Source organism: Syngnathus scovelli, chromosome 15, assembly GCF_024217435.2.
Source record: "Syngnathus scovelli strain Florida chromosome 15, RoL_Ssco_1.2, whole genome shotgun sequence".
NCBI classification, from domain to species: Eukaryota; Metazoa; Chordata; class Actinopteri; order Syngnathiformes; family Syngnathidae; genus Syngnathus; species Syngnathus scovelli.
Genome location: NC_090861.1, coordinates 1,814,006 through 1,837,216, shown reverse-complemented (window position 1 = coordinate 1,837,216; position 23,211 = coordinate 1,814,006). Strand labels below are relative to the sequence as shown.

General features: G+C 44.5%; 1 protein-coding gene and 1 long non-coding RNA gene across 2 annotated transcripts in view; one reads left to right on the top strand and one right to left on the bottom strand.

The window, feature by feature from the left end:
• Window positions 1-22,981, bottom strand: part of LOC125982467 (uncharacterized) — a 39,542-nt gene extending 16,561 nt beyond the window's left edge. The window contains exons 1-3 of the long non-coding RNA XR_007486400.2: window positions 22,860-22,981; window positions 20,702-20,848; window positions 19,559-19,698 (exon numbers count right to left, since the gene is read on the bottom strand). This is a non-coding gene — a long non-coding RNA (uncharacterized lncRNA). The remainder of the gene's footprint in view (window positions 1-19,558; window positions 19,699-20,701; window positions 20,849-22,859) is intronic.
• spry4 (sprouty homolog 4 (Drosophila)) lies at window positions 5,792-11,318 on the top strand. The gene is made up of 2 exons (XM_049743019.2): window positions 5,792-6,085; window positions 7,706-11,318. The coding sequence occupies exon 2, from the start codon at window positions 7,757-7,759 to the stop codon at window positions 8,861-8,863; it is 1,107 nt and encodes a 368-aa protein (XP_049598976.1). The 5' UTR covers window positions 5,792-6,085; window positions 7,706-7,756; the 3' UTR covers window positions 8,864-11,318.
• Window positions 22,982-23,211: the final 230 nt, after the last annotated feature.

The window sequence follows — 23,211 nt, the reverse complement described above, 5'->3', positions numbered from 1 at the left end:
AGCAGTGGGGGCACTGGAGGTGAAGTGAGGGTGTGACTGACACTTGGATAGAGGTGACTGGCGGGGGGTGACCGGGGGATAATGGCGGCAGGATGCGGGTGTGCCGCATTGTGCGTGGGCGCTACAACGCATGGTCTCGGTGTGTGTTTTTTCAGGTGTCCGTGCAACCCTGCAGGCCCTGGAGGAAGAGGTGGCAGCTCATTAGCCTGATCAAAGAGTTCACTTCCCCTCTCTGCTTCAACACGCACACACACGTTCACCTGGGAAAAGCCCAGGCTAATCTGCTAAAAATCCGGGGGGCCTCAATTAAACAAAATGTGGATGCGGACGTGAGATGGAGAAAGGGAGAGGTCATATGTCAACGCTTCAGGTCAGAAAAAGAAACGATAGATCATCAGGAAATTCATACCTTGACAGCATTAGTGAGCATTATTAGCTTTTTGGAAAGTCGACATTTTTGACACAGGATGTCATTATTTGAAGCTGGTGTACCTAATCCATAGTCACGTGGATATTATGAAGTCGGAAATATAACAAATGCTTTTCAGGAATAGAATGGAGGACCGACATAAACGTCATCCGACTACACAGTAATCATCACAAATTGACCTCCAAGAGCTGAAATGAATCATCTTAGTTGAGCATTGTCATGTAAAAATAACCACAAGTCGTTTATTGTCTCCTCTATGCATAGTGAATCAGATTCTGATTCATATCCTGGGGCTTGATTTTTTTTTTCCCCCCTCAGTATGAAAACTTGCCACCTCATCGTCGGTCACAACAAAAGAGGCGCTGACTCACGGGAGTCACGTTTGAGCCACATCCTCCCAAGTCACGTTGTCCTATTGTGATGTGTCAAAATGAAGGAACGCACGTGCAGTCAAATCTTATTTTGCTTAGTTTAGTGGTGCGAACAGGCAGTCCTCATCTCAGCAGCTCTCATCCCTCTTGGAGTGTGCCTGACTCTATTTCTTCCTGATTTGAGCTTGTGTCCACTTATGCACATATAGTATGCATGTATTCTGTGAATAAAAGCCTTCAACATTTTAGCAAAAACTAAAAAAAACCTCTTCCAGTTCAAGTTTAATGTCAAAATAAAACAGAATCATACTGAATGTTTTTTAATTATGTCGATAATGGGCCACTTTTAAGCATCAGGGTCGCCTTGAAGGCGAGCAGATGACCTCATGCCACGTCAAACAACTCAAAATCCCTTTCAGTTCTTTTCATCTAAAAATGTTTTGCTCAAAGGCGACCCCCCCCCCACACACACAACTTCACGGTCTGAGTGGGAAGTAACCCCCCAGCCGGGGCTAAGGGGAGGAACGTTGACCCTTGAACTTTTCTTCAGAGAAGTGACAAGACCCCGACTGCACTCCGACCCTTAGGGGGCAAGCGAACGCTAAAGCGTGACGTGCCACGAGGGCCGTTGCCTCACGGGCCCTCGGCGACGCTGGCATTCTGAGCATTCCAAGTTTGTCACACACACACACACGCATAGACGAATTTAAAAAATCCTAAACACACAATAAAGACATTTTTGCTCCAAACTTCTTCGTTTGGCACGGTTATTAGTTTGACTGTGTATTTTGCGGCCTGTTGGTTGTACTTTGCTATTTATGTACTTGTATGTATGACAAGCCTCAAACCAACGCTAATGTGTTTTCATTTTCCCTTCCCGCTTGTGTGCGTGCGTGCTTGCGTGTGTTTGTGTGGTTCAAGCTCCGAGTAGTGCGGGCCGCAGCCCGTCCGGTGTTGCTGTCTAACATCAAACTCAACAAACACACTCACACAAGCACACAGAGACACACACAGCCAGACACAAAAACACAATTTACTAGTAGTGATCCAGACAGAAGCAGACCTGGCTACACACTAATTGCATGCCTTAAATTAAACATAATATCAACCCGAGGCTGGACAGTGGAAAACATGGACGCCTCGTCAAATACAATACTTCTATTATTTACACTGCTCAAGCTAGGTTTTTATTGCCATGTCACTGTTTTTATTACTTTGGACTATTATAGTATTGTACAATATGAGGACTTCCTTGATACCGATGAACAAAATTGTGTGATGATAGCTCAGCACAATATATCATAACGTACATCAAGTTTTTACTGTCCTTCTAAAAAGAACAAATCTAATTGAAATCAATAACTACCTATTTTAGAAGTGTTAGCACTGCGGCAGTTCAGGGGTCAGGGAAAGCAGTACATTGGCAGCTGAGGACGACACACCGTTTTGGTGCGTAAGAACATTTCGGCCGGGTACAAGCTTGTCAACATGGAGGTCACAGGCTTGAAAATATAGTCTGCCTGACCTCAGCGGTCACGGCTACCCAGGCTGTGTGTGGAAACAAACAGTGGCGGTGAAGTGAAAAGATGGCTGATTCATGTCCTTCTAAATATAAACCCACACACTTACTAAAAATGACCCCCCACCTCTTCCCCGTCAACTTATATTTGGCTTTCAATGTTTTCCCATCATGGCGGCAGTATAAAGAAACCAGAAGAGTCGTGGTTGGCCCAAAAGTAGGGATTTCTAATTTCTTGGTCTCAGACGTCAAACAAGATTAAACAATAATGATTTCCGTTAGGAACTCAAATAAGAAGCAAAAGGTTTAACATTTAACTTTAAGGGCACTTTGTAGATTAATTTTTTTTCTATCACCATTCGAGTGAGTATTTATTTGACTAATTATAACCGCTTCCCATGCACAAAATCCCATTGTGTTGCATTCAGGGCGGGTCAAAAGCCATGCAGTTCTTTTATTCTGATGACTTTGGACACTCAGACCCCCCGTTACACACCTCGCCTAACTCCAGAGCACACAAACACACCTCCCGAGCAGGCGGGCCGCAAAGGAAGGAAGTCAATATTTGAGGAGTTAAAGCTACCTAGCCTCGAAATACGCCTCTTTTACGATGGGCAAACGAAAGACTTTACTACAGAGCTGCTTTTAGCTTAATCCCACTGTGTGCTCATGTCGGTCACAACATGTCACAAACAATAAACATTAGACGAAAATAATTATATAGGAATGTTATGCCAGGTAATAAAATAATAAGCACATATTTTAAAGTCTAAATATGACATTACTTTAACAAGGTGATGATATTTGGGGAGGAAAAAAATGTAGAAAATATTTTTTGACATTCATATGAAATATTTTAACCACATTGATGCTCTCAGATCAAATGAATAAAATAGAATAATCAGTGAAACTGACCCAGCAACTAATAGAAATAAGATGATCATCCAAGAAAAGGCAGAACACATTGCTAAATGTCCCAGTACAACACAAATATTTAGAGGAAGCAAACTTAGCCAACTTGCAAACTCAGGGTCAGTAAATAACTTTTTTTGTGTTTGTATGCGCATGTGGCATTGGCGAATGTTTTTTTTTTTTTTTTTTCAAAATGGGCCTGTCTTTTTTAATTGCTAGTTTTGTGCGGAACATGGTGTGCTTTAAACCGGGACTGACATTTCAAATGACTGTTTTTCGGAGCACAGTTCGCGGGATTTATTTGAAAGAGGAACCAGGGTTCGCCAAAAGAGCTGCGGAATCGAGATTCCGAGAAACTGCCAATTGCGATAGTGCTAATCGGCACGCTAGCGCACTGGTAACTAAACACTGGAACTAATCAAAACTAAGTGTTTAGTTGTTATTAACATTATGAGGGACATTTGAAAAGTTTGCAACCCCGTGCTCAAGCTTGTCTATTCTGCCCCATCAGATGTTTCTTTGTGGTGATTGACAAACAGCGACATGGCGTGAAATGCACTTTCAAAAGGTTTAATGGTGAGAGATGCGTATTGCAGAAGGAAGGCCGAACTTGCCACAGGAAGCTTTTGATGTGAACTGTGAGCGGCCATTGCGCTCATTTGCATTAAAAGCACTGTCACCTAATGTGTGCTCACAAACACACACACACACAGACACACACACAGGGGAAATGACCTGCTTATTGTTTTGAGAGGCTGACAAAGACTGCAATTTGTGTGGTTCAATTTGGGTGGAGTGTTATGTTTATTCCTCAGTTGAATTAGAGTGCAAAATCCATGTCATAGAAAATATGTTCCAGGAGCAGATGGAGCTGTCCGTTATGACCCCGAGACTCTCAGCCGTGGTGAGCAGATGTGGCCGGAAGGAGCGGTGGGGTGGGGTGGAGGGTGGGTGTCTTGGGATGGGATAGGATGGGAAGAGAAGGGACGGAATTTGGGGTGAGGGGGGCCGCGGAATCAGGCCCGGAGAGACACAGAGGCCCTTTCCCCCGTGCGTACATAGTGCTCCTGGATGATCACGCCAACAAGACATCAACACTGAAACGAGCGCTCCATGTCGAGTCATGTCCAACAGGCAGCTGCGCTGCTTGAATGATGTCACGTTTACTGCGTACACGCTGCATCTGCAAGTATCGAACTACAACATATGTCTTTAAGAGATTTTGTTCTGCTCCAGAGAACCCGAGGTTGAACTTTTTGGCCAAAATTCCAAAAGATATATACGTATGGTGTAAACTTTTGGTATAATCTAAGTCTATCTATAACAAACTTAAAGCGTTCCATTATACATTTGGAATAACAGTAATGGAATGACAACCTTAATTGCCTCATTCAATTAACGAAGTCGAAACAACCATCAGCACATTATTAATATTTACATAAAAACAAATCAACAAGACTTGACTTTTCAACAGGGGGTTGATTGCTTCTGTCCTTCAACTTCCATGCAAGACCTACATTGATCCTGATACAAATAATGCACTTTCTCCTTCAAAGTGTCTTTGTCCAAAAAGCAATAATCCCAATTTGGAGGTGTTGTCATTGCCATGGTGATGTATGCAACCAAAGACTGGTTAAAAGCCCCTATCAGAAGGAGGGCGTCGGGAAGGGAGGTGCAGCAAAAGGGTTGGGGGGGCACCAGCAAACGCACACACACACACACACACAGGCGCCCAAACTAGGATGTCAAAGAGAAAGGAAATTCACACTCATTTCCTGCATGTGCTTTCGGTACAAATCAACAACATCCTGTCCTTTTGTGAATCCTGCCTGCCCTCATGCTGGTTTGCCCTCCCTCCCCACCACCACCACCACCACCAGCAGCAGCAACACAAACCCTACCCCCTACCAACACACACTCTAATAAGGTTAGCAGCCATCTCCTCATTGTATGTGCGTCTTTCTTCCCACTATTCACCTCATGTTGTTGCACAGGAAGCAAAAGTGTGTCTTTATAATGGTGGCCCTCAAATTTACTAAGACTGGGTATTTTTGTAGCATTATTATTCAACCTAACCAAACATCCTTCCAACGGAGCACAAATAATGGTCTTTTATTACTGCTATGGAGGCAATAATCACTGCAAATGTAAGGAAGAAAACAAAATCGGATCTGTATGCATATAGGGATGCATTTGCAGGATTAAGGTGTTTATGGAAATCAGACCTGACTTTGCCCTTGTGATAAAAAAAAAACACTCTTCCTCTCTCTCTCTCTCTCTCTCTCTCTCTCTCTCTCTCTCTCTCTCTCTCTCTCTCTCTCTCTCTCGTCTCATTCACCGTTCCTCCCCATTCACATAAAGAAAAAAACTCGACGTGACGCATGCGCAGCCCCACTCGGAATCCTCCCCATTCATAAAAATGTAACCTCCCGAGTTCCAGTCCCTCCCATTCACAAAAAAAAAAAAACGACCGAGGCATCTGCGCAGCACTCTCCCCCTGCCCCCTTCCTCCCTAACCCTCCCATTCATAAAAACTCAGCCCAGCCCTCCTCTCCTCCTCCCCTTCTTCCTTTTTTTCTCCTCTCGAGGAGGTTGCAACATCACATGCAGAAGCTGCGCGTCCACAACCGCAGTCGCCTTTTTACGCACCAGCAGGCTCGGAGGAGAGAGCGACAGAACGCGTCCTTTCTCTCCCCCTTACATTTTTAGTCCTTGCTCCCCCCCTCCTGCCGAACACACACCCATTTGGACTACTTAATACTGCTATTGGAGCTATACTCGGCACACGCAAGCGATTGGGAATAATAGACGTGTTGCGCAACGACGAGATGACATTTTTACCCTGAGAGCACCGTAAGTACGCTTGGTTTAACGTGGATGTGTCTAATTCAATCAAAATAAGCATTGCGCTTGCACTGAGGGAAAATTGCAACTATTTTGCAACAAGCTCGACTCGTGTTTGCACTTGGAGTCAATATTTAACCAGCGCCAAGCAAAGTTGAGGGCAGAGGAAGGCAAACTTGTGACGTCTAAACGTGCAGGGAAATGACAGAAATTTGTCAATTTTCTGCACTTTTTCAGACAGCAATCTCATTTCAACCCAAATATGACAGGTGTTAAGTACTCCCGTTTTTAGACCAATGTCCACTATAGTCATCACCAACTGCATGACAATAATTAAAATAAGGAAAAATTGGGACAGGTAAAAAAAAAATATTTAAAATGCGTTGTTTGCATCGCTTTTCGCGGCAGCACCGAATCTGGCAACCCAACCTGGCATCATTCAAAACTGCCGTGCGCCATTTCCTCCCATCAAGGTTAATCCGTGCCCGAGTGAATTTGAATATATCACGTGTTACAAAGCCCATACAAACACGCTATTTGAGTATAGAGAGACAGAGCCGTCCGCCTCCGGTTTTTATGACTCAGTCCATTCACATATCTGGTGGGGGGGTGCGTGCGTGCGTGCGTGCACGCAATCACATAAAGCTCATGCGCGCACAGTTCCGGCTTATAATGATCCCGATTTGATCACAAGCGTGTGTCGGTGCCAGCAGTGCAACAACAGGTTTGACAAACTGGATTTTGCACATTCTATACAAACGAGCAAAACAAAAAGAAAAAACGTGCATATCCGCACGATTTTATTTTACGTCTTGACTAGAAATGGCGTAAATGTCATAAGTGAAAAACGCATATCGGGTTGTTAGACACGTCAGATTGGATGCATGGCTGCTAAAAAAGAGAAAGAGAGAAAAAGAGAGAGAACGCGAGAGAGAGAGAGAGAGAGAGAGAGAGAGAGAGAGAGAGAGAGAGAGAGAGAGAGAGAGAGAGAGAGAGAGAGAGAGAGATCGTCATGACTGCAGCGCTTTGAGTCATGCTTGCAACAGCCAGTGCAGTCAAGCAGCGTTCATTCACAAAAACGATGCCAGCTCAACAATACGCAGTACCATTCACAATTCTTGCAATCCATCCACAAATAACGTCTGTTCAAATGAATGGACTGTGTCTAGAAGATACAAGAGGATGTCGTTTCCTATATATTTTCCATCTTATCCCAGTCTTAGGGAGTCCTTTTACATGCAAGTCCCGCTCCGTGGCGCTGCCTGCTCTTTTGATGCCAGGGAAAAAGGGAGACCAGCGTACATTGAATTAATATCAGGCGTTAGAAACAGCCAGAGGGAGGTTTGCGCCGCAACATCGTTGTGGGGTCAGTTTTTTGTAATCGTTTAGAACTGTATTCATACAGTGGAAAACGTCGGCGTACATCAATGAGAGATGACAGCTTGTGTAGGAATCCCCGTATATCGTGAAAATATGCCATCAGAAATATCCGATTTGACTCTTACTCATTGTTTAGAAAGTGCAGGGGGTCCTCAGAATATGCTGTAAAGAAGTCAAGTCACATTGCGAAGAGGACCCCTGTCTCAAATTCAAGGACCAGGTCTTAACCTTCGCCTTGTTTCTTTTCAGTTACGCTAAATGCTGCTTTAGAGTGACGACGTGCCAGGCAGCAGCCAACACATGGAGTCCAGGGTTCCTCACCACATCCCCGGAGTGTCCTCCTCCATCATAGCCCAGCCTCTGCTGGACAGCCGAGTGCCCTACGGCCGCCTGCAGCACCCCCTCACCATCTACCCCATTGATCAGATCAAGTCGTCGCACGTGGAGAACGACTACATCGACAGCCCCGCCGTGGTCTCCCAGCAGCCGCCGTCGAGTCAGAAGGTGGCCGGCAGACGGCTCAACTGGGCGGGTCCCAATCAGGAGGGGTTTGTGGGGGCTAACCACAACAACCATCACAATCACCAGCACCAACCCCAGGGTCGGTGCGAGACTCACCACGACACCACCACCCACCCGTGGATCTCCTTCAGCGGGAGGCCCAGCTCCATCAGCAGCAGTAGCAGCACGTCATCAGACCAGAGGCTGCTGGATCACGCCGCGCCGACCCCCACCGTGGACCACCACCCCCACCAGGGCCTCGTCAACACAATCACCACTCGAACTCCGGGCTGCTTGGCTTCCTCGGAACCCAAAGTCCTCACCTCCTCTTCTTCGGCTTCCTCCTGCACCTCCTCCTCTAAATCGCTGGATCTCAAGTCTGGGAAACTGCCCACAGGGGGCCAGCAGGGGTTGGCGCTGATCCCGTCCTCGCCGGCCGAGAAGAAGCACCTCCTCCTCTGCGAACACTGCGGCAAGTGCCGCTGCACCGAGTGCACCCTACCCCGGACCCTGCCCGCCTGCTGGGTCTGCAACCAGGAGTGCCTGTGCTCCGCTCAGAGCCTGGTGGACGCGGCCACCTGCATGTGCCTGGTCAAGGGGATCTTCTACCACTGCACAGAGGACGAGGACGACGAGGGCTCCTGCGCCGACAAGCCGTGCTCGTGCTCGCAGGCCAACTGCTGCGCGCGCTGGTCCTTCATGGCCGCCCTCTCCGTCATCCTGCCTTGTCTGGTTTGCTATCTGCCGGCCACGGGCCTGGCCAAACTGGGACAGAAGTGCTACGACAACGTCAGCAGGCCCGGCTGCCGCTGCAAGAACTTGCAGAGCGCCGTCCCTCCCTGTAAAAACGGAGGCGGCGTGGAAGCCAAAGCCGGAACACTCGAGAAACCGCAGCAGGGCTCATGATACCAACACATCCTGTCTGGCCGACGTTGGCCTTGCTTAAAAACAAACTGGACAGCACCAGAGTACATATTCATTCTCTAGGGACCCCTTAACCAACCCCATTAATCTGCTGGAAGATGACTCGTGTAAAACAAAAAGGTACTTAAATAGCTTCTTGACCTGTTTTCGAAAGGCTTGATGATTAAATCGGTGTATGGAAGGGTCGACAAGCTCTTGGGTGAGAAACCGCCGTTTGGGTTGTTTAGCCGTGAAGGCACAATGTAATCTCAGCTAATTTTGTAACTAACCATAAAATGACCATGGGATTATATACATATATCAAGAAGTTCAACTATAGAGAATAATATGATCTATGTGGAGATAGAGATATAGCCAAGTGTCCTGCTTTCAACACCAACAGTTGCTAGCTTGAGCATTCCAATTATTGCCACAGATTTGCATTTAAAATTCCCCTTAATGTCTCGACGAGCAAAACTATCACACTTTTTCAGAAAGCGAGGCTGAAACCATCCAACTGAACCGGAAGGCTGATCTAAGATCAGTTCGTAAACCCAAAACCTTCTCAGGGACTGTCCTCTAAAGATCCGCTGCTGCATTCAAGACTTCCTGGGAAGTCGGCGCTTGGTCCTCAGACCGCTTCAAACTATGATGAACTAATGCCAAGAAATTTAAGTGGAAAACAATATCTTTAAAATTGACCTTGACGTTGGAACTCCTTACTTCAAGTAGCGTGGTGGCTATTTTCCCCGTTTTCTTGAATGTAGCAGATGGTTTGCGAAGCTAAAATCGACTTTGCACGGAAAAAAGGTGCAAAAGGAACAACTGGTGAGCAAAAAAAGGCGGGAGCTAATCATGGGAAAGGGTTGAAGACAGTGTTCGGTCAAAATAAATCAAACCTGCCACTTGCACAACGCTGTTTTTTTTCCTTATGTGGAAGCTAACCTCTTTTAAAGAACGTACTAAAGCACAGTATGAACCACCTCAGCTGTTCTGAGGTATGTGCGCTACTTTTAGCGCGGCCCGAGTGTCTTCATCGTCGTTAGTTGCCGCATAGCGTTCTCTTTAAAAGTCTATTTTTGTGGCTTGCATGAGGACTATTTTTTTTTTCCTTTTTGCCAAAGGAAGCAAACGTATGGTAGCATGTCTTCGCTGTCCGAAGTGATCACTGCAGTGGTTATGCACAAACAGGGAGGGGAGGATGATGACAACCCATTTCTCCCCAAAAAATTGAGAAAAAAAAAAAAAAAAAGCATGCTGCCCTTTAAGACTGAAGGCCTTTTGTGTTTTGGGCATAAAGTGATACTTTGTTTCTCCATTTTCACGGTAGACGGCTAAACTCCTTTGCTCACTATTGTCTTGTTGCACAAAGCTGATTACACACTGTCCATCGAATGTATGTGGCAATATAAAAAAAAAATATATATAAAAAAAATCAGTTTAGAAAAAGGTGCCAAAATCAGAGAAGAGCGGCGGAACTCGTAGACGAAAAATCACAGACGATAATGTTTAGTAATAGAAGCTATGCAGGTGAACGACTTATTTGCTGTAAATAGTTTCACGTTTGTGTTCTTTAGAGGAGAAGACTTTTAAATGTCCTTGAAAGGTTGCATGGTACACTATAACTATGACTAAGTACAAAATACATAGAGAATATATTAGATATCTATTTTCAGGGCAAGGACGAGGAAAAAAAAAACAGTTTTTGGAGGGTTTGTGTGAAAGGAAGCACTTGAATTGGAAAAAAGTGTGCCCTGCAATAAAATACATTTTTTTGAGAAAAAAAAAAAAAGACAAAAAAAAAACAACTCCTGCTGCTGATGCCCTGCGTGGCTCATTAGCAGGCGAAGGCTAAGCTAACTCCCTCGCCTGTGGATTTGTGGAGTGCACAGAGGGAACACAATCCACCCGTGTCTATCGACTCATTTCCTGCTGCTTCCCCCCCCCCCCCCCCCTACCCCCCGCCTCCCCTCTTTTCAGTCTTGATTGACAAACACAGCTGCTCTGCATACATTTGGTTGTGTTGTTGCCGCCTGTTTTGCCTGTCTTTCCCAACTATCTGCCTTTTGGAAGCTGCCTCGCTTTGACATGATATATTTTACAGAAATCCTTCAAATGACAATATGGTCAACCCCCCCTCGATGCTACAGCACCATGAACCTCTCCACCTTTGTCGCTCGCTCACTTTGGGGCCAATTTATACTGATTATGCCTTTGCAACGGCAGTGTTTGGGGGAGCAAAGAAGAGTGTGCTTCTTTTTTTTGGTTTTTGTTTAGATATAACAGAAAGGAGAAAAAAAAAAAGCTCTCATATAAAAGTTTTCCCTTTATAGATATATTTATTTTGAAGTTCTATTTTATATAGTATTTATTTAGATGCCAACTTTCTGTTTGTGAAAAAAAGCTTATGTTGAAATGGAATGTACATTGACAATGGAAATATATATTGTTAAATACACCAAGCTGCTGTTTCGTCTCTTTTGTCAACTGCTGCTCAGAATGCAAAATGCATGTTACACACTTTTTGACACATTTAAATTGGACTAATTGGTAAATATATTTAAAAAATAGTTTCCAAAATGAGATTAGCAAATCAGCTAGCTCATAGATAGACAAACAAACCAACTACTAAGCTTAGAAAACTACTTAGCAAAAAGAGATAAGCCAAGTAGCGACTACAATTTAAATAAAAAAAATGCAGTGCATTGCTGGATTAACTATTTTGATCAGAAAAGATAAAAATCAGATTAATTTACGGTTCACTTTTACCATTGTTAAGAAAAACCACTCGCCAACTTGGTTTGGTGTCTTTTAAAGGAACGTTCGTGACAAGAAGGCAATCACTTCAACCGCTGTTCTTTGTTTTTACTTTTATGGCTCAGCATTTACAAGGTTTTTTTTTTGTTGTTTTTTACATCACCATGCAGATTTCCTGAGTCGCACACTTCCTGTGTGTGTGAATGGATCGCACTTTATAAAACATTGCAAGCCCACCAAGGTCAAATAAAGCCTCGACCGAATGAAGAGCGTTACATAAGTCTCAGGAAATTGTTGTCAGATGCGAACGATGTCATGCGATTCGTGCGTGCGTGTAGTTTAAGTGACAAGTCTACAGCGTTGCTTTGTGACAATCTGGATGTGTCACATTCCTTTCCCCACAAGGCCTGCGAAAGCTGAGAGCGCACGCTAACTCCGGCCCACCTGTGCTGCATGTTACCCGAGGCCTTCTGGCTTCCCTTGGTCTGCCCATCCCCCACTCCGCCCCAGCGACGACACTTGCTTCCTGGGTGTTTACCTGAGTGCACCTGGGAGGGTCGAAGGGAAGGGGAGGGGAGGGGATGTGTGACACAGCAGGAGAGCGAGAAAAAGGAAGTCACACTCACAAACACACAAAAGAGGGCCTGCAGCCACAATTGCGGCTTCTGCTGCAACAGGTGAGCAACCTGCCTGTTTACCTGTCGCCTCTGTCAACACTCGCACACACCTGCATTTTGACTTCATACCACCACCACCCTCCAATTCCTTACCGGCCTGCATACTTAACAATTCCTGTACAATCTAATGAGATGTGTTAAAAAGAATCAATGTGACATATGTGTGGTTAGGAAGTATGCAATCTTAGGTGCCCCCCCCCTCCCCACACAGATGCAAATTCTAGAGACCTGTGAACTGCATGCACATTGTTTGCCCTTACTTAGTATCTCCAATGACCCCACCCCGACTTCTTCCCTCAGCGGAATTCAAAAGTAAAATGAAGCCGAGTGTGACAGGATGGCCTCAGCTGCAGGAAAAACACACATTTCAACACTTGTCGTAATCATGGGGCTGCCGGGACAATCGGAGGAGAACAGGGAGCAGTGGAGGTGCGGGTATGTGGCAGTGCAGGGGGCCCAGTCTTGGAAAATGTCACTCAATGGGTGGGTGGATTATGGAGCCCGTTATCACGCAAGGTTTGGTAGAAATGAGGATAAGAAACACATGCTAACTTTGTCTGTTGCTACAGTATTTTACACCTCTGTTTCCATTTTGCTACAGCAGCCCATGTTTCGGTCTTGGTTAAATTTCACCTGTTCGTGGGTCCCTTTGAACACAGACGAAAGTCCCAAAAAAAGAGATTAGCTGGGAGGGAGCTGCTCTTTTTTTTATTTGCTTGCCGCTTGCCTTCTTCTATGCAAGTCATGCAAGCGGTCAGCATGTCCACCATGGAGTCAGTCACCCAGGCAGCAAACAAGCCAAGCGCTCAGCTTCTTTTCAGCGGGGCCGCTGGCACGGGACCAAGTAATGCCACCAAACAAAGAGCCAGTGTCTTGCATCACTTCCCCTCCAAGAGGCCATCCAGGCCACAGCCTCTTATCACCAGGCACTGCCAGTCTGCAGCCAGGCAGGCCTCCAGGACAGTGGCCTCTTTGCGAGCCCTTCTCACATTAGACGGCACCATTAGACCGCTGTGCTCATGTCATACTAGAGGACCCCCCCAAAACACTATTTTTTTGAAGGACTAAAGGAAGTCATGCTCGCAAAGTATTCTTTGACTTTTGACAGTAGTTGCAAAAGTCAAATTGTAAACATTTGTAGCATGAAATGTTTCGCTGCATTCTACAGCGACCCTGTTATTTTCCTATCGCAGCAGTTAAGCAGGGAAAGTCTGGAATCTTAATGGGCAGCTTTTGCTCCTCAAGTCTTGATAAGTATTCCGCCGGTGTAGTTTGATACTTCCTTCCATGCCACAACCTCACTGTGCGTGTGTGTGTGTTTCATGGTTGCGTGTCTGTTTTCAACAGGCCCCTCGGCTGCCTAAGGGGGGCGGGGGGGGGACATGTGCAGGGAAACAGTTGCATTCCTTTCAGATCATCCTCTCCAAGGGAAAACACACACACACAGAGACACACACACACCTTTCATTCACATCTGTTCACACAACGGTCCACAAGAACTCACAAACCTCTCTTCCTCCTTCGCTCTGTTTCTGAACAACAACAGAGCAGGACGGTTTGTCCCCTACTAAAAAAAAAAAAGCTGAAGTAACCAAACTTGGCTTCCGACCCCTGGAGCAGTGCCACACCCACTTTGGCGGCGGCGGCGGCCTGCAGTGCATTCCTGCTGAGCGCATTGTCAAAGCCGAGCACTTCCTCTGGACGCGGGCCAGCGCCGACACAATAACATTGCAAACATTCATCCCCTAGCTTCGAGAATGACACTACACACTATAAAAGTGCACACACACACACACACACACACATGTGCACTTACAGAACATACACAGGAAGAACTCTGTACAAACATGAATAATAGAAGTCTTCTTGCAAAACACTGTTTGGATTCTCTTCCGTGCATCTGACTCACATTTGCCACAGCTGTAGAAAAATAAGGTCCGGAACTTTCTACATGACAAATCTGCATTTCAGATGGTCCTGAGCAAAATAGCATGATGATCAGTTAGGTAGCCAAATCATTTTTTCTTTCCTATTTATCAATCAATCATTATTTACCAACCAAATAAACTCATTAATATTGTGTATGTAGAATATGATTTAGGCGTCACGGGTTGGCTTAGGTAATGATTGTCACGGTCAGCACCGTGATGTCATTTTCGGTCGACGTGGCAAAAATGGCTGCCGCCGAGATGGATAAAAACAGGTGGCTTGACTGTTGAGAGACTGGAATCAGACGAGTTGGATTGTTTCATTTTGACACCTCTAGGTATGAGCCATTGGCAGTTATCCCACCTCGCCACGACTAAGCGCTCCTTCCCCACATCACACTTTTACGGATGGACAGATGGTGAAAAGAAGAGGTAAATATATCCGGATTACACATCAGACTGGAAACGGGCGCTCGATGGGAACGGATATGTACACATGCCGAGACACTGCTTCACGGCGCTATAAACAACCCGCACACATGGCCCGAAACTAATACGGACGTTCTTGACGTGCAGTTGTGTTGTGGCGGGGCAGACACATCTGCTGCCATGCTCGGATGTGCCAATGTGATATCTGCTTGACGAGGCTCTTGGGAGGGGGAGAAAAAAAAAAAAAAAAAAAACGTTGCGCTTGTAAATTTTCACATGGTCACATCTACTTGGCCGGCATCGGAATGGGCCCCTCGCCCCCCCCTGTTAACATACATCTGTTTAGTCAATACGGTGAGCAAAAAGGAACATCGCCATGGCAACCCGCCGCACGTACACACAACAACGTCGCCGTGTCCGATGCTAGCAAGCCTATAGGCCGTTGAGGGAGAAGAGGTCAAGTCACGTTTCCACATATGTGAGACTGTGTGTGCGTGTGTGTGCGTTAGCACGTGCACGTTTAGGGCATATGTCACCATGGTTCAATGTTTTTCTTTTTGCATCGCTGCCACTCTCGGCTTCCCGCCGGCTGACCTTTTCTCTTTCTGTCAACTTCCCGTCATGTGATCTCGGTTCCTGAAGGTCACCGTTAAGGCTTCTTGCAAAACATGACAAAGTTAGAGTATTCCATACAGCAAACCGTGGCAATATCATATCATTATACCATTTTTTGGTTTTTTTTAAAGTATCTAGGCCATTTCATCTTCCCACCTGTTTGGGTAAAGCCCCAGAGCAAAGTTGCTATTTCTAAGCGTGTGATTTCGTCACATGACTATTAATGGATGAGCACACGGGGGGCCAGGGGGAAATCAAATGGCGCTTTTTTTAGACCAGCAGCGAGTCGATGTCAAGACATGGCAAATATGTTATCATTAGACTACGTTACAATGATAATTGATGATACAGAGAGCGTTTTTTTGCCTACAATGTTGAAAAAACATGAAGACTAAAAGTGTAATATTCCAAATCAGACGGGCGTGTGTGGAGAGAGCGAGAGAAAGTGCGGCACCTGCTCAGCGACCTCGCTCCAAACAAAGCCCCCTCTGTCCCCACAAGTACAATGACATGCCCGACTTCCTGTCTCTATTGAGAACAACGGAACACATTAGAGGCCCTGTTCTATTCTCCTCAAACACACAGTCAGTCAAACACGGACTCCAAATAAGTAGGTGACATTTTTTTTTTGGGAGGGGGGGAGTAAGAGCAGATCAAAACAAAACGAAATGAGACGCTGGTGGCCCTTTCCTTTTCAGGCTTGATAAACATGAGAATCGTGTTACCTTGGAAACCACACAGACGAATACTGTAGCTATCAAGAGGAGGTCACATGAGATAAAAATAGACGAGGAAGAATTGCTTAAAAGCTTAATGCTTCTATTTGTGGATTAGCCATCATCACTATGCCCATCTTCATATGCATTTCTTTTTATTCTTGCCACTCTGGTGCTTCAAATTTGGAAAAATAGCATCTTGAGACACCAGAAACTGTTTCAAATTTGTGCGTCTTTAGATCTTAAAGCCAACCCCTTGCAATTTCACCTTTATTATCAAGACATTCCTCTTTGATGGGTCCCCTCAAGAAAAAATGTGCACGTGTACAATTGCACCATGGTCTGGCTCCACTGAGACTCCGTCAGCAGAGATGCCACTATAACTGCCACACACACTAGCTCCAGCTCACTCCATAACAAACGATGAGAGCCAGGGGCCTCCCTTTAGGCTTCCTGTGTCCTACACACAACCAGCAAATAAAAACAATCACATTCATTTAGCCGTGCACGCACATTCGCACAACCACACGATGCTCACACCAACACACAAGACTTTACACACAAAAAACAGAATCAGGATTTCTGCTGATATACCAAGATGCCTTTCCAGCCTTCCTTCTCGTACAGGAAGTGGGAAGGGAGAAATCGGAAGGATTTGGATAACTTATTGGTTTTTGCGGTGTAAAAACTGGACTAGTGAGTTCACAAATGAAGTCTGTTTTCTTTGGCGTTGTCACATTTTGTGTCATGAAAGTGCTCCATTCCTGCGGTCTCTCACAATATTTTTATGAAGAATTCATTGGATCAAATATACAAAACCTCACTTAGGCAGAATGGTGCCTGGACTTAGAAATTTCATTTATTCATAACGCAAACCACTCAAATCATCTTTCACCATTGAAATGCATGGAAATGACATTAATTCATCCCATCACTAATAAAACTTCTCTAGAAATTCCACCACAAAACAAAAAGGTGTGCTAAGTCTGTTGTCAAGTCATGTAACCCAGTAAGGGAGTACCAGTAGGTAGAATTTAGGGTGGGGGGGGGGGTCGTTTGAGTAATTTACACCAGGAAGTAATTATGTAAATTCTAAAGCTGGCTCTTCTAGTTTATAGGCGGCCCATAAACCAACTGTCATGTCTGGCCGGCAATAAAGGTTATTTATTTCTTTGTTTATTAATGCTTCCACTGCTACTCCTCCCCCCAGCTTTACTTTTTTTTTTAAAAGCTAAACAAAAAAAGTTATTTAAAAGTGTGCCAGCTGAGCCCACATGATGAATGCGGGGCTCCAAAGTTAAGAATAAATACATATAAACGGGGGGCTGTGTTAGTTATTTTTATGAAAGTAACACAAGAGCTTCATGTGGTTTTGTTACATGTGGTTTTATGCGTTTAGGAATGGAAGGGTTAGGTTTCAAAAGTAGGTATTATGCACACTTAAAAGGCCACAAGACAAAGAAAGTGAAATAGTGTGTTTACATGCAGTGCAGTGTGTGGTAACCATTTGGGAAGATGGTGATGTTATCTTGGGGAGGGGGGGGGGGCAATTGGAGTCATCTGCTTTGTTATAAATTGTTGTTGCGCAACACTTTGCAAGATTATCTCTTCATTTCATTTTTGGAATAGTTTTGCTTTTTATAATTTGGTTTGACTGGAAGTTTGCACAAAATTCCCCCCTCCCCGCAAAAACAAATGTTTGTTACCAAATACGGTTCTTTTTTTTCTAGCCAGGGCACAAGCATTAAAAACATTGAAGACATCATTCATCTTCAATGTTCTCCATAAAGGAAATCCAGAGTGGATGGTGCAGGAAGACAACGTTTGTCAAACAATGACTTCATGTTGAGCAATAAAATCAAGAGCTGCATTTCCTTCCCAATATTTACAGCTGTTGATGTTTTTTTTTTCCAAAGCATCCAAACACAAACAATAAATCCTGCATTGCAATATCATGTCAGAGGGTGTGCTTCAGATTTTTTTTTTTTTGCTATCAGGGTGTCTTGTCGCAAAGTTCAAAGAGTCCCAGCAGATTGTTTTCCACTGACAGGGGGGTGGAATTCCTCAATGACATGTTGTATCCCATCCTAACTGTAACATCCTCCCCACAGGATAAATAAAAGTGAAACATCAGTGCTCATGTGTGTGTGTGTATGGGTATTCTTGTCTTTCTGTGTATGTGGGGCCCTCTTATTGGGCCTCATTCATAAATTCTAAACATTTAATTCACAAATCTGTTACTCATTTATCTTCCTACTTTTGTTCTTACGCTGCAGACAAATTTAGAACTTAGTATAATTTTTGGGTTTGTCCCAATTTGTCCATTTGAATGAATTCTGATTAGGATGTCATTTAATTTACTTTTTATTTGAACATTTAAAATGTTTAAAATGTTTCTTGTATTTTAGTTGTAATTATTTTTCACAGTTTTCTTATTATAATGCATGTGCTGTGTATGCAATCTTTCCAAATCCCAAGAAAAAAAAGCTTTTGGTCAACTTTTGTTTTTGGCAAAGTAAGAAAGCGAGCCATAGAGAGGAAATGAACACGAATGGGAGTATGGGTATTTAGGCATGTGTGTGTGCACGCAAATGCGTGCATGTGTGTGTGCACACGCACGCCCAGTGCAGATAGCCTGCGTGTTTATTTAGTTTGAGGTGACAGCAGGAAGGAAGGCAGGTTAACGAGCTGCCGGCTCCAGGCACCGAGGCACATGGCGATTACGCAACCGTACTCAACTCCACGTACACACAGATAATACACTCACCTGAGCGAGGAAACAGGAACCCTCGCAAAATACACAGGCTCATTTTAAGACCCTTGCACTATTTGTAGCATACAACGGCGGTACGGACACAACCTGGCATTAAGTGCACTTGACTGCGGTCACACCTACTGGGTGGCAAGCTAGCTGCCGATGGTTCCACGGGGAGTGCCACCAAGACACAGAAACCACATCTAAAGCAAGGAAAAAAGGCAACCCGGCGCCACCCTTCAAATCGACATTATCCAATAAATAACCTATTGCAGTGATTTACAACTACTGTGGTCCGACGCATCACTTGTGCTGCGGGAAATTGTGCAATTTTTGGACATCATTCTATGACAGCGACATACTAGATGCCAGACTACAATTCATATTTGTTGGGGGGAGTATTTGCTTGTGAATTTCTGTCTGCATGTATTGCTCCACCATTTGTGTTCAAATATCTGGTTAAAACATAGCCACAATTGTTCGCCCCAAATGGATTCACAGCTGGTGACAGATCATCTGCATTCTGCTTGAATTAAATATAATCGTTTCTGGATCTGTACCGTCTGACCCCTTTGAGTGTGGTCACAGTGATTGGGCTTGAAAACATGTGCACGCTATCATGACTGCCAGGTGCAGAATCAGCATTTGTGGTTTTTGCTTCGTCTTGAAGCATCCGAAAGAGAGCAAAGAGCCATGCTGCTTTGTGTATGCATGTGTGTGTGTGTATATGTGGTGGTGATGGTCAACTGAGCAGAAAAGACCCCCCACATCACCCATTAACACGGTCTCACCTTTGACCCACCGCATCCCCCTTTGCCTACCTCCATTGAAGAGCTTGGTAATAGAGGCCAGGCTTTGTAGACGACGTGCATGTTTACAATGATTGCAGAAAATGAAGGACGTTTACGCCAGTGTTTCTCAAACTGTGGTCCCCGGACCTCCTGCAGCCAAAGCTTTGGGTCTGCAAAGTAATCAGAAGAACTGAGTTAGAAGCACAATCCACATTACAAAAGTACATATGTGACTGTACTTTGTTGGACTTGAAGTTCGGAGTGAATGTAGACAAGAGTTCATTTTGACAAGCGTCGGAGCCTGGCCATGTGTTAGGATTAATAAATGTGCACAATTGAAGACTTCCTGTTATTTAGCGGTGAGGCCAGAGGAAGTTATTCTGCGGGACACGGATCATTTTGGTCAGAACGCCGGCCTATAAATACTGAGCGCGCTACGCACTCCGCATCCCGCCTCCTTCCTCCCCGTTACTGTTGTCCGCCAAATGAAAAACAGAAGTGCAGAAGGAAAACAAAAGCAAAAGAGAACAAGCATGAAACAGATTCATACAGAAAGAAAGTTTGTGAAGACATTGTTTGAACATGCTATTGTACGTAAATTTGCACATGGCAATTTGTGTCAGCGGAAGCCACAACATCTGCATCAGTGCTGTCATAGTAACTTCAGCTCACTTCTCCTTAGTGCTATTAAATGATGAAAACTACTTAAAATGACTTTTTATTAGAATTATTTTGCATACCACTAGAGGGAGCCTATTTGTGGTACCTGTGCCACACCTTGAGAATTACCCAGCCAAATTATTAGAATAGTTTTGAAACATTTTCCAACCAAAAAGTAGTCTGACTCTTCCTTCGGTATCTGTTAAACGTCGTTAATCTTTTCTCTCAATCAACCACGGTCCGTCTTGGGATTTCATTGCCTCCGGCAACATCGGAACTCTCTGTTTACCCATCCCATAATAAGGCTCATTCAAGCTCGGGACATCTTGATTAGCTCTGCTGAACGTCTGGTTCTCATTTAGCGTGGAGGATGGACGCAGGAAGAGAAAAGAGTTCAGGATTGAACCAGGGGTCAGTGGAAATGAAGGTGAAAAATAATACAAGCAAGTCTTTGGAACTGCTGGGATGAACTTTCAACATTATTGGAGCCCATAATAGATGAACTTATCTTACCTCGCTTGGCCTCCAGTGGGGCTCACTGATTAACAACTATCCTGTTGACATAGCTCCTATGACAGAAATTGGACGGAATATATCCTTGAATGAACTCCGGTTCCGGACGTGTCGCAATGCAAACAAGCGATCCGGGCACCATTATCACTGAAAAGAACAAGAGAAGAAAAAAAAAAAATCATGAAAACGAAGAAGGAAGATTTCCACCTTTATTTACCAAAATGAACTTTGTTATACTTCTGGTACCAACATAAAACCCTTTTGCACATTTGATGAGATTATGTAATAGTTGCGGGTACCTAAAATAAAACAATAAATGGGAGGGGGGGAAAAAAAAAAAGTTGGATGTGGAGGAAAATGTGGCTTAACACTCCCGCGGCGGTTTATCATTCCCAGCAGATGCTCGGCCTCTGCAGCGCTCGCAGACACACCCAGACGCAAATATATACAGTTACATTTCCAAAATACAGAGATACTGTTGAAAGAGCATATACTCCCACGGTATTTATGCGAGAAAGAATTCTGAGTAAACTATGCAACACACACACACACACACACGCTGCACATCAGAGTGGAGTTCATGTAAGCGATAAGAGACAAGAGTCAACAGCCCAGCAGATAACCTGCTGATAGCGTGTTCCCTCGCTTCCGCTGCCCTTTTGTTTACCTAATGATCCCGTGGATCTACATGAGTGCTACAGAGACACATATGAATTGGGCAACACTTGCTACCCGCTCATTAAGCTCATAAAGGAGAGACTTCAAATGACTGTAACCTAAAATCAAATCTGAATGAGGCTAAAGACGGAACCCTGTGGGACTCCACATTCGGATCTCTGCGATCTCCATTCACAAACAAACGGGTCGAACCAGGAATGTGAAATAAGCTAAATCTGAAGAACTGTACAGGAAGGTGGTGATGGTGGTGGTGGGGGGGGGGGGATCACAACCTAGCTTCAAGCATGGGAAAAAACCTGCACTCACCAGCAAAAGCCCATTCAGATTGTGAACCACCTGCTGCGTTCCACGGCCAACAAGTCAGCTACTTAAGGGGCCACAATTTAATCAGTCAGTCAAAAGGCCAAGCAAGAAATCCTAGCATATGGATAACCACCATTGAATGTAGCCTAAAAACATCTATTTATTGACTGTAGACTAATTGATGATACATACAACAATGCTGACTAGTCTTGCTGCTGTCCACATTCACTTATGCACATATTTATTCGTGATAACCCAACGAGCCGCCACCCACACTTTTTGAGCAGCCGGCAGAGGACAAGAGAAAAAGAAACAGGTCATTACCAAGGAAGCCCGGCAGTCTTAAAGCCATTCTATGCCCCTCGGAGAGAGGCAGTCGGCACAACATGGCTGACTGGAGTGCTTCAAAGCAAAAGGAGGAAGAGGCGGTGGAGGGAGAGAGGGAGGGAGGAGAGGAGGGGAGGGGTGGGGGTAAGTCACTTCCACTGGCCTTGCATGTTCAAGGGGAAGTGGGGAGTTTACAGGGTGACACGGGGGTCACAGGGCAGGCCCGGAGGAGGTGACACACGGGGGGCATTTGTGTGGACAAATCTGATTATGTTGGATTTGTTTTGATCCGATGTGTCAGTTTGTCCAAGCATAGCTAAACACCATGCTTTGCAAAAAAAAATTCAAGCTGCAACATAAAGTCTGGCAAGACTGTTGACAAAGATTGAACAGTGTTGCGTATATGCATAGGCTACAATGGCCTCAGTTGCCTCTGACAGAAATTACATTAGTTTATGAAGGAGTTATCCAATCTGTCCACTCTCCTGTGGTATGAATTATTAATTTAGGATTTTAGTTTGAATGTTTCACCTTTTTTGCACCAGTATCTTACAAAAGCAACTAAACAAGTGAAAAACTCTTGTGCAGTATTTAAAGACCATATTGTTGGATATACTTGTTCTGGTTATGACTTGTAAAATACAAAAATGCTGGATAAAATTTAAGATGACTAGGATTGACGCAGTGTGACAAAGCAGATGCACAACTGTCTGAATTGCCTAAATTCACGTGTGCCTTTGCACTGGAAGTATGCAAAGTTGGTGAAGGTAAAGAAAAGACCTGCAGGTTTATTTTCCAAGCAAACAACACGGGAAATAAATCCTAAAATAAAATAAATCCTATTTCTTACCAAAAACACTGCTACTTTCAATGCATATGACTCAATCCCAAACTGTTGGCGTCCTGTCAAGCTGTCAACCCGTCTTCAAGTCCACTGCGAGTTTTTATACACTTCCCAGTACAAAGCATGACAAAGCATGGGAGACCCTCTAGTGGCATGGAGGTATATTATAAAAACCAAAAAGAATGCAAAAAGCACAAAACGGCTTCAATTATGAACAAAGTTTATGATATTAAAAAATAAAATGACAGTAGAAAAATTCTCAATGCGGCATGGACAATAAAAACTAAATTGGGCTAGAGGTAGAACCCTGATGACCCCCACATTGGATTAAAAAAGTCATCAAATTTATTCCTGGTAT

Bases quoted from the DNA above. Each gene is read 5' to 3' on its own strand.
- spry4 (XM_049743019.2), top strand. From the start codon at position 7,757: ATGGAGTCCAGGGTTCCTCACCACATCCCCGGAGTGTCCTCCTCCATC.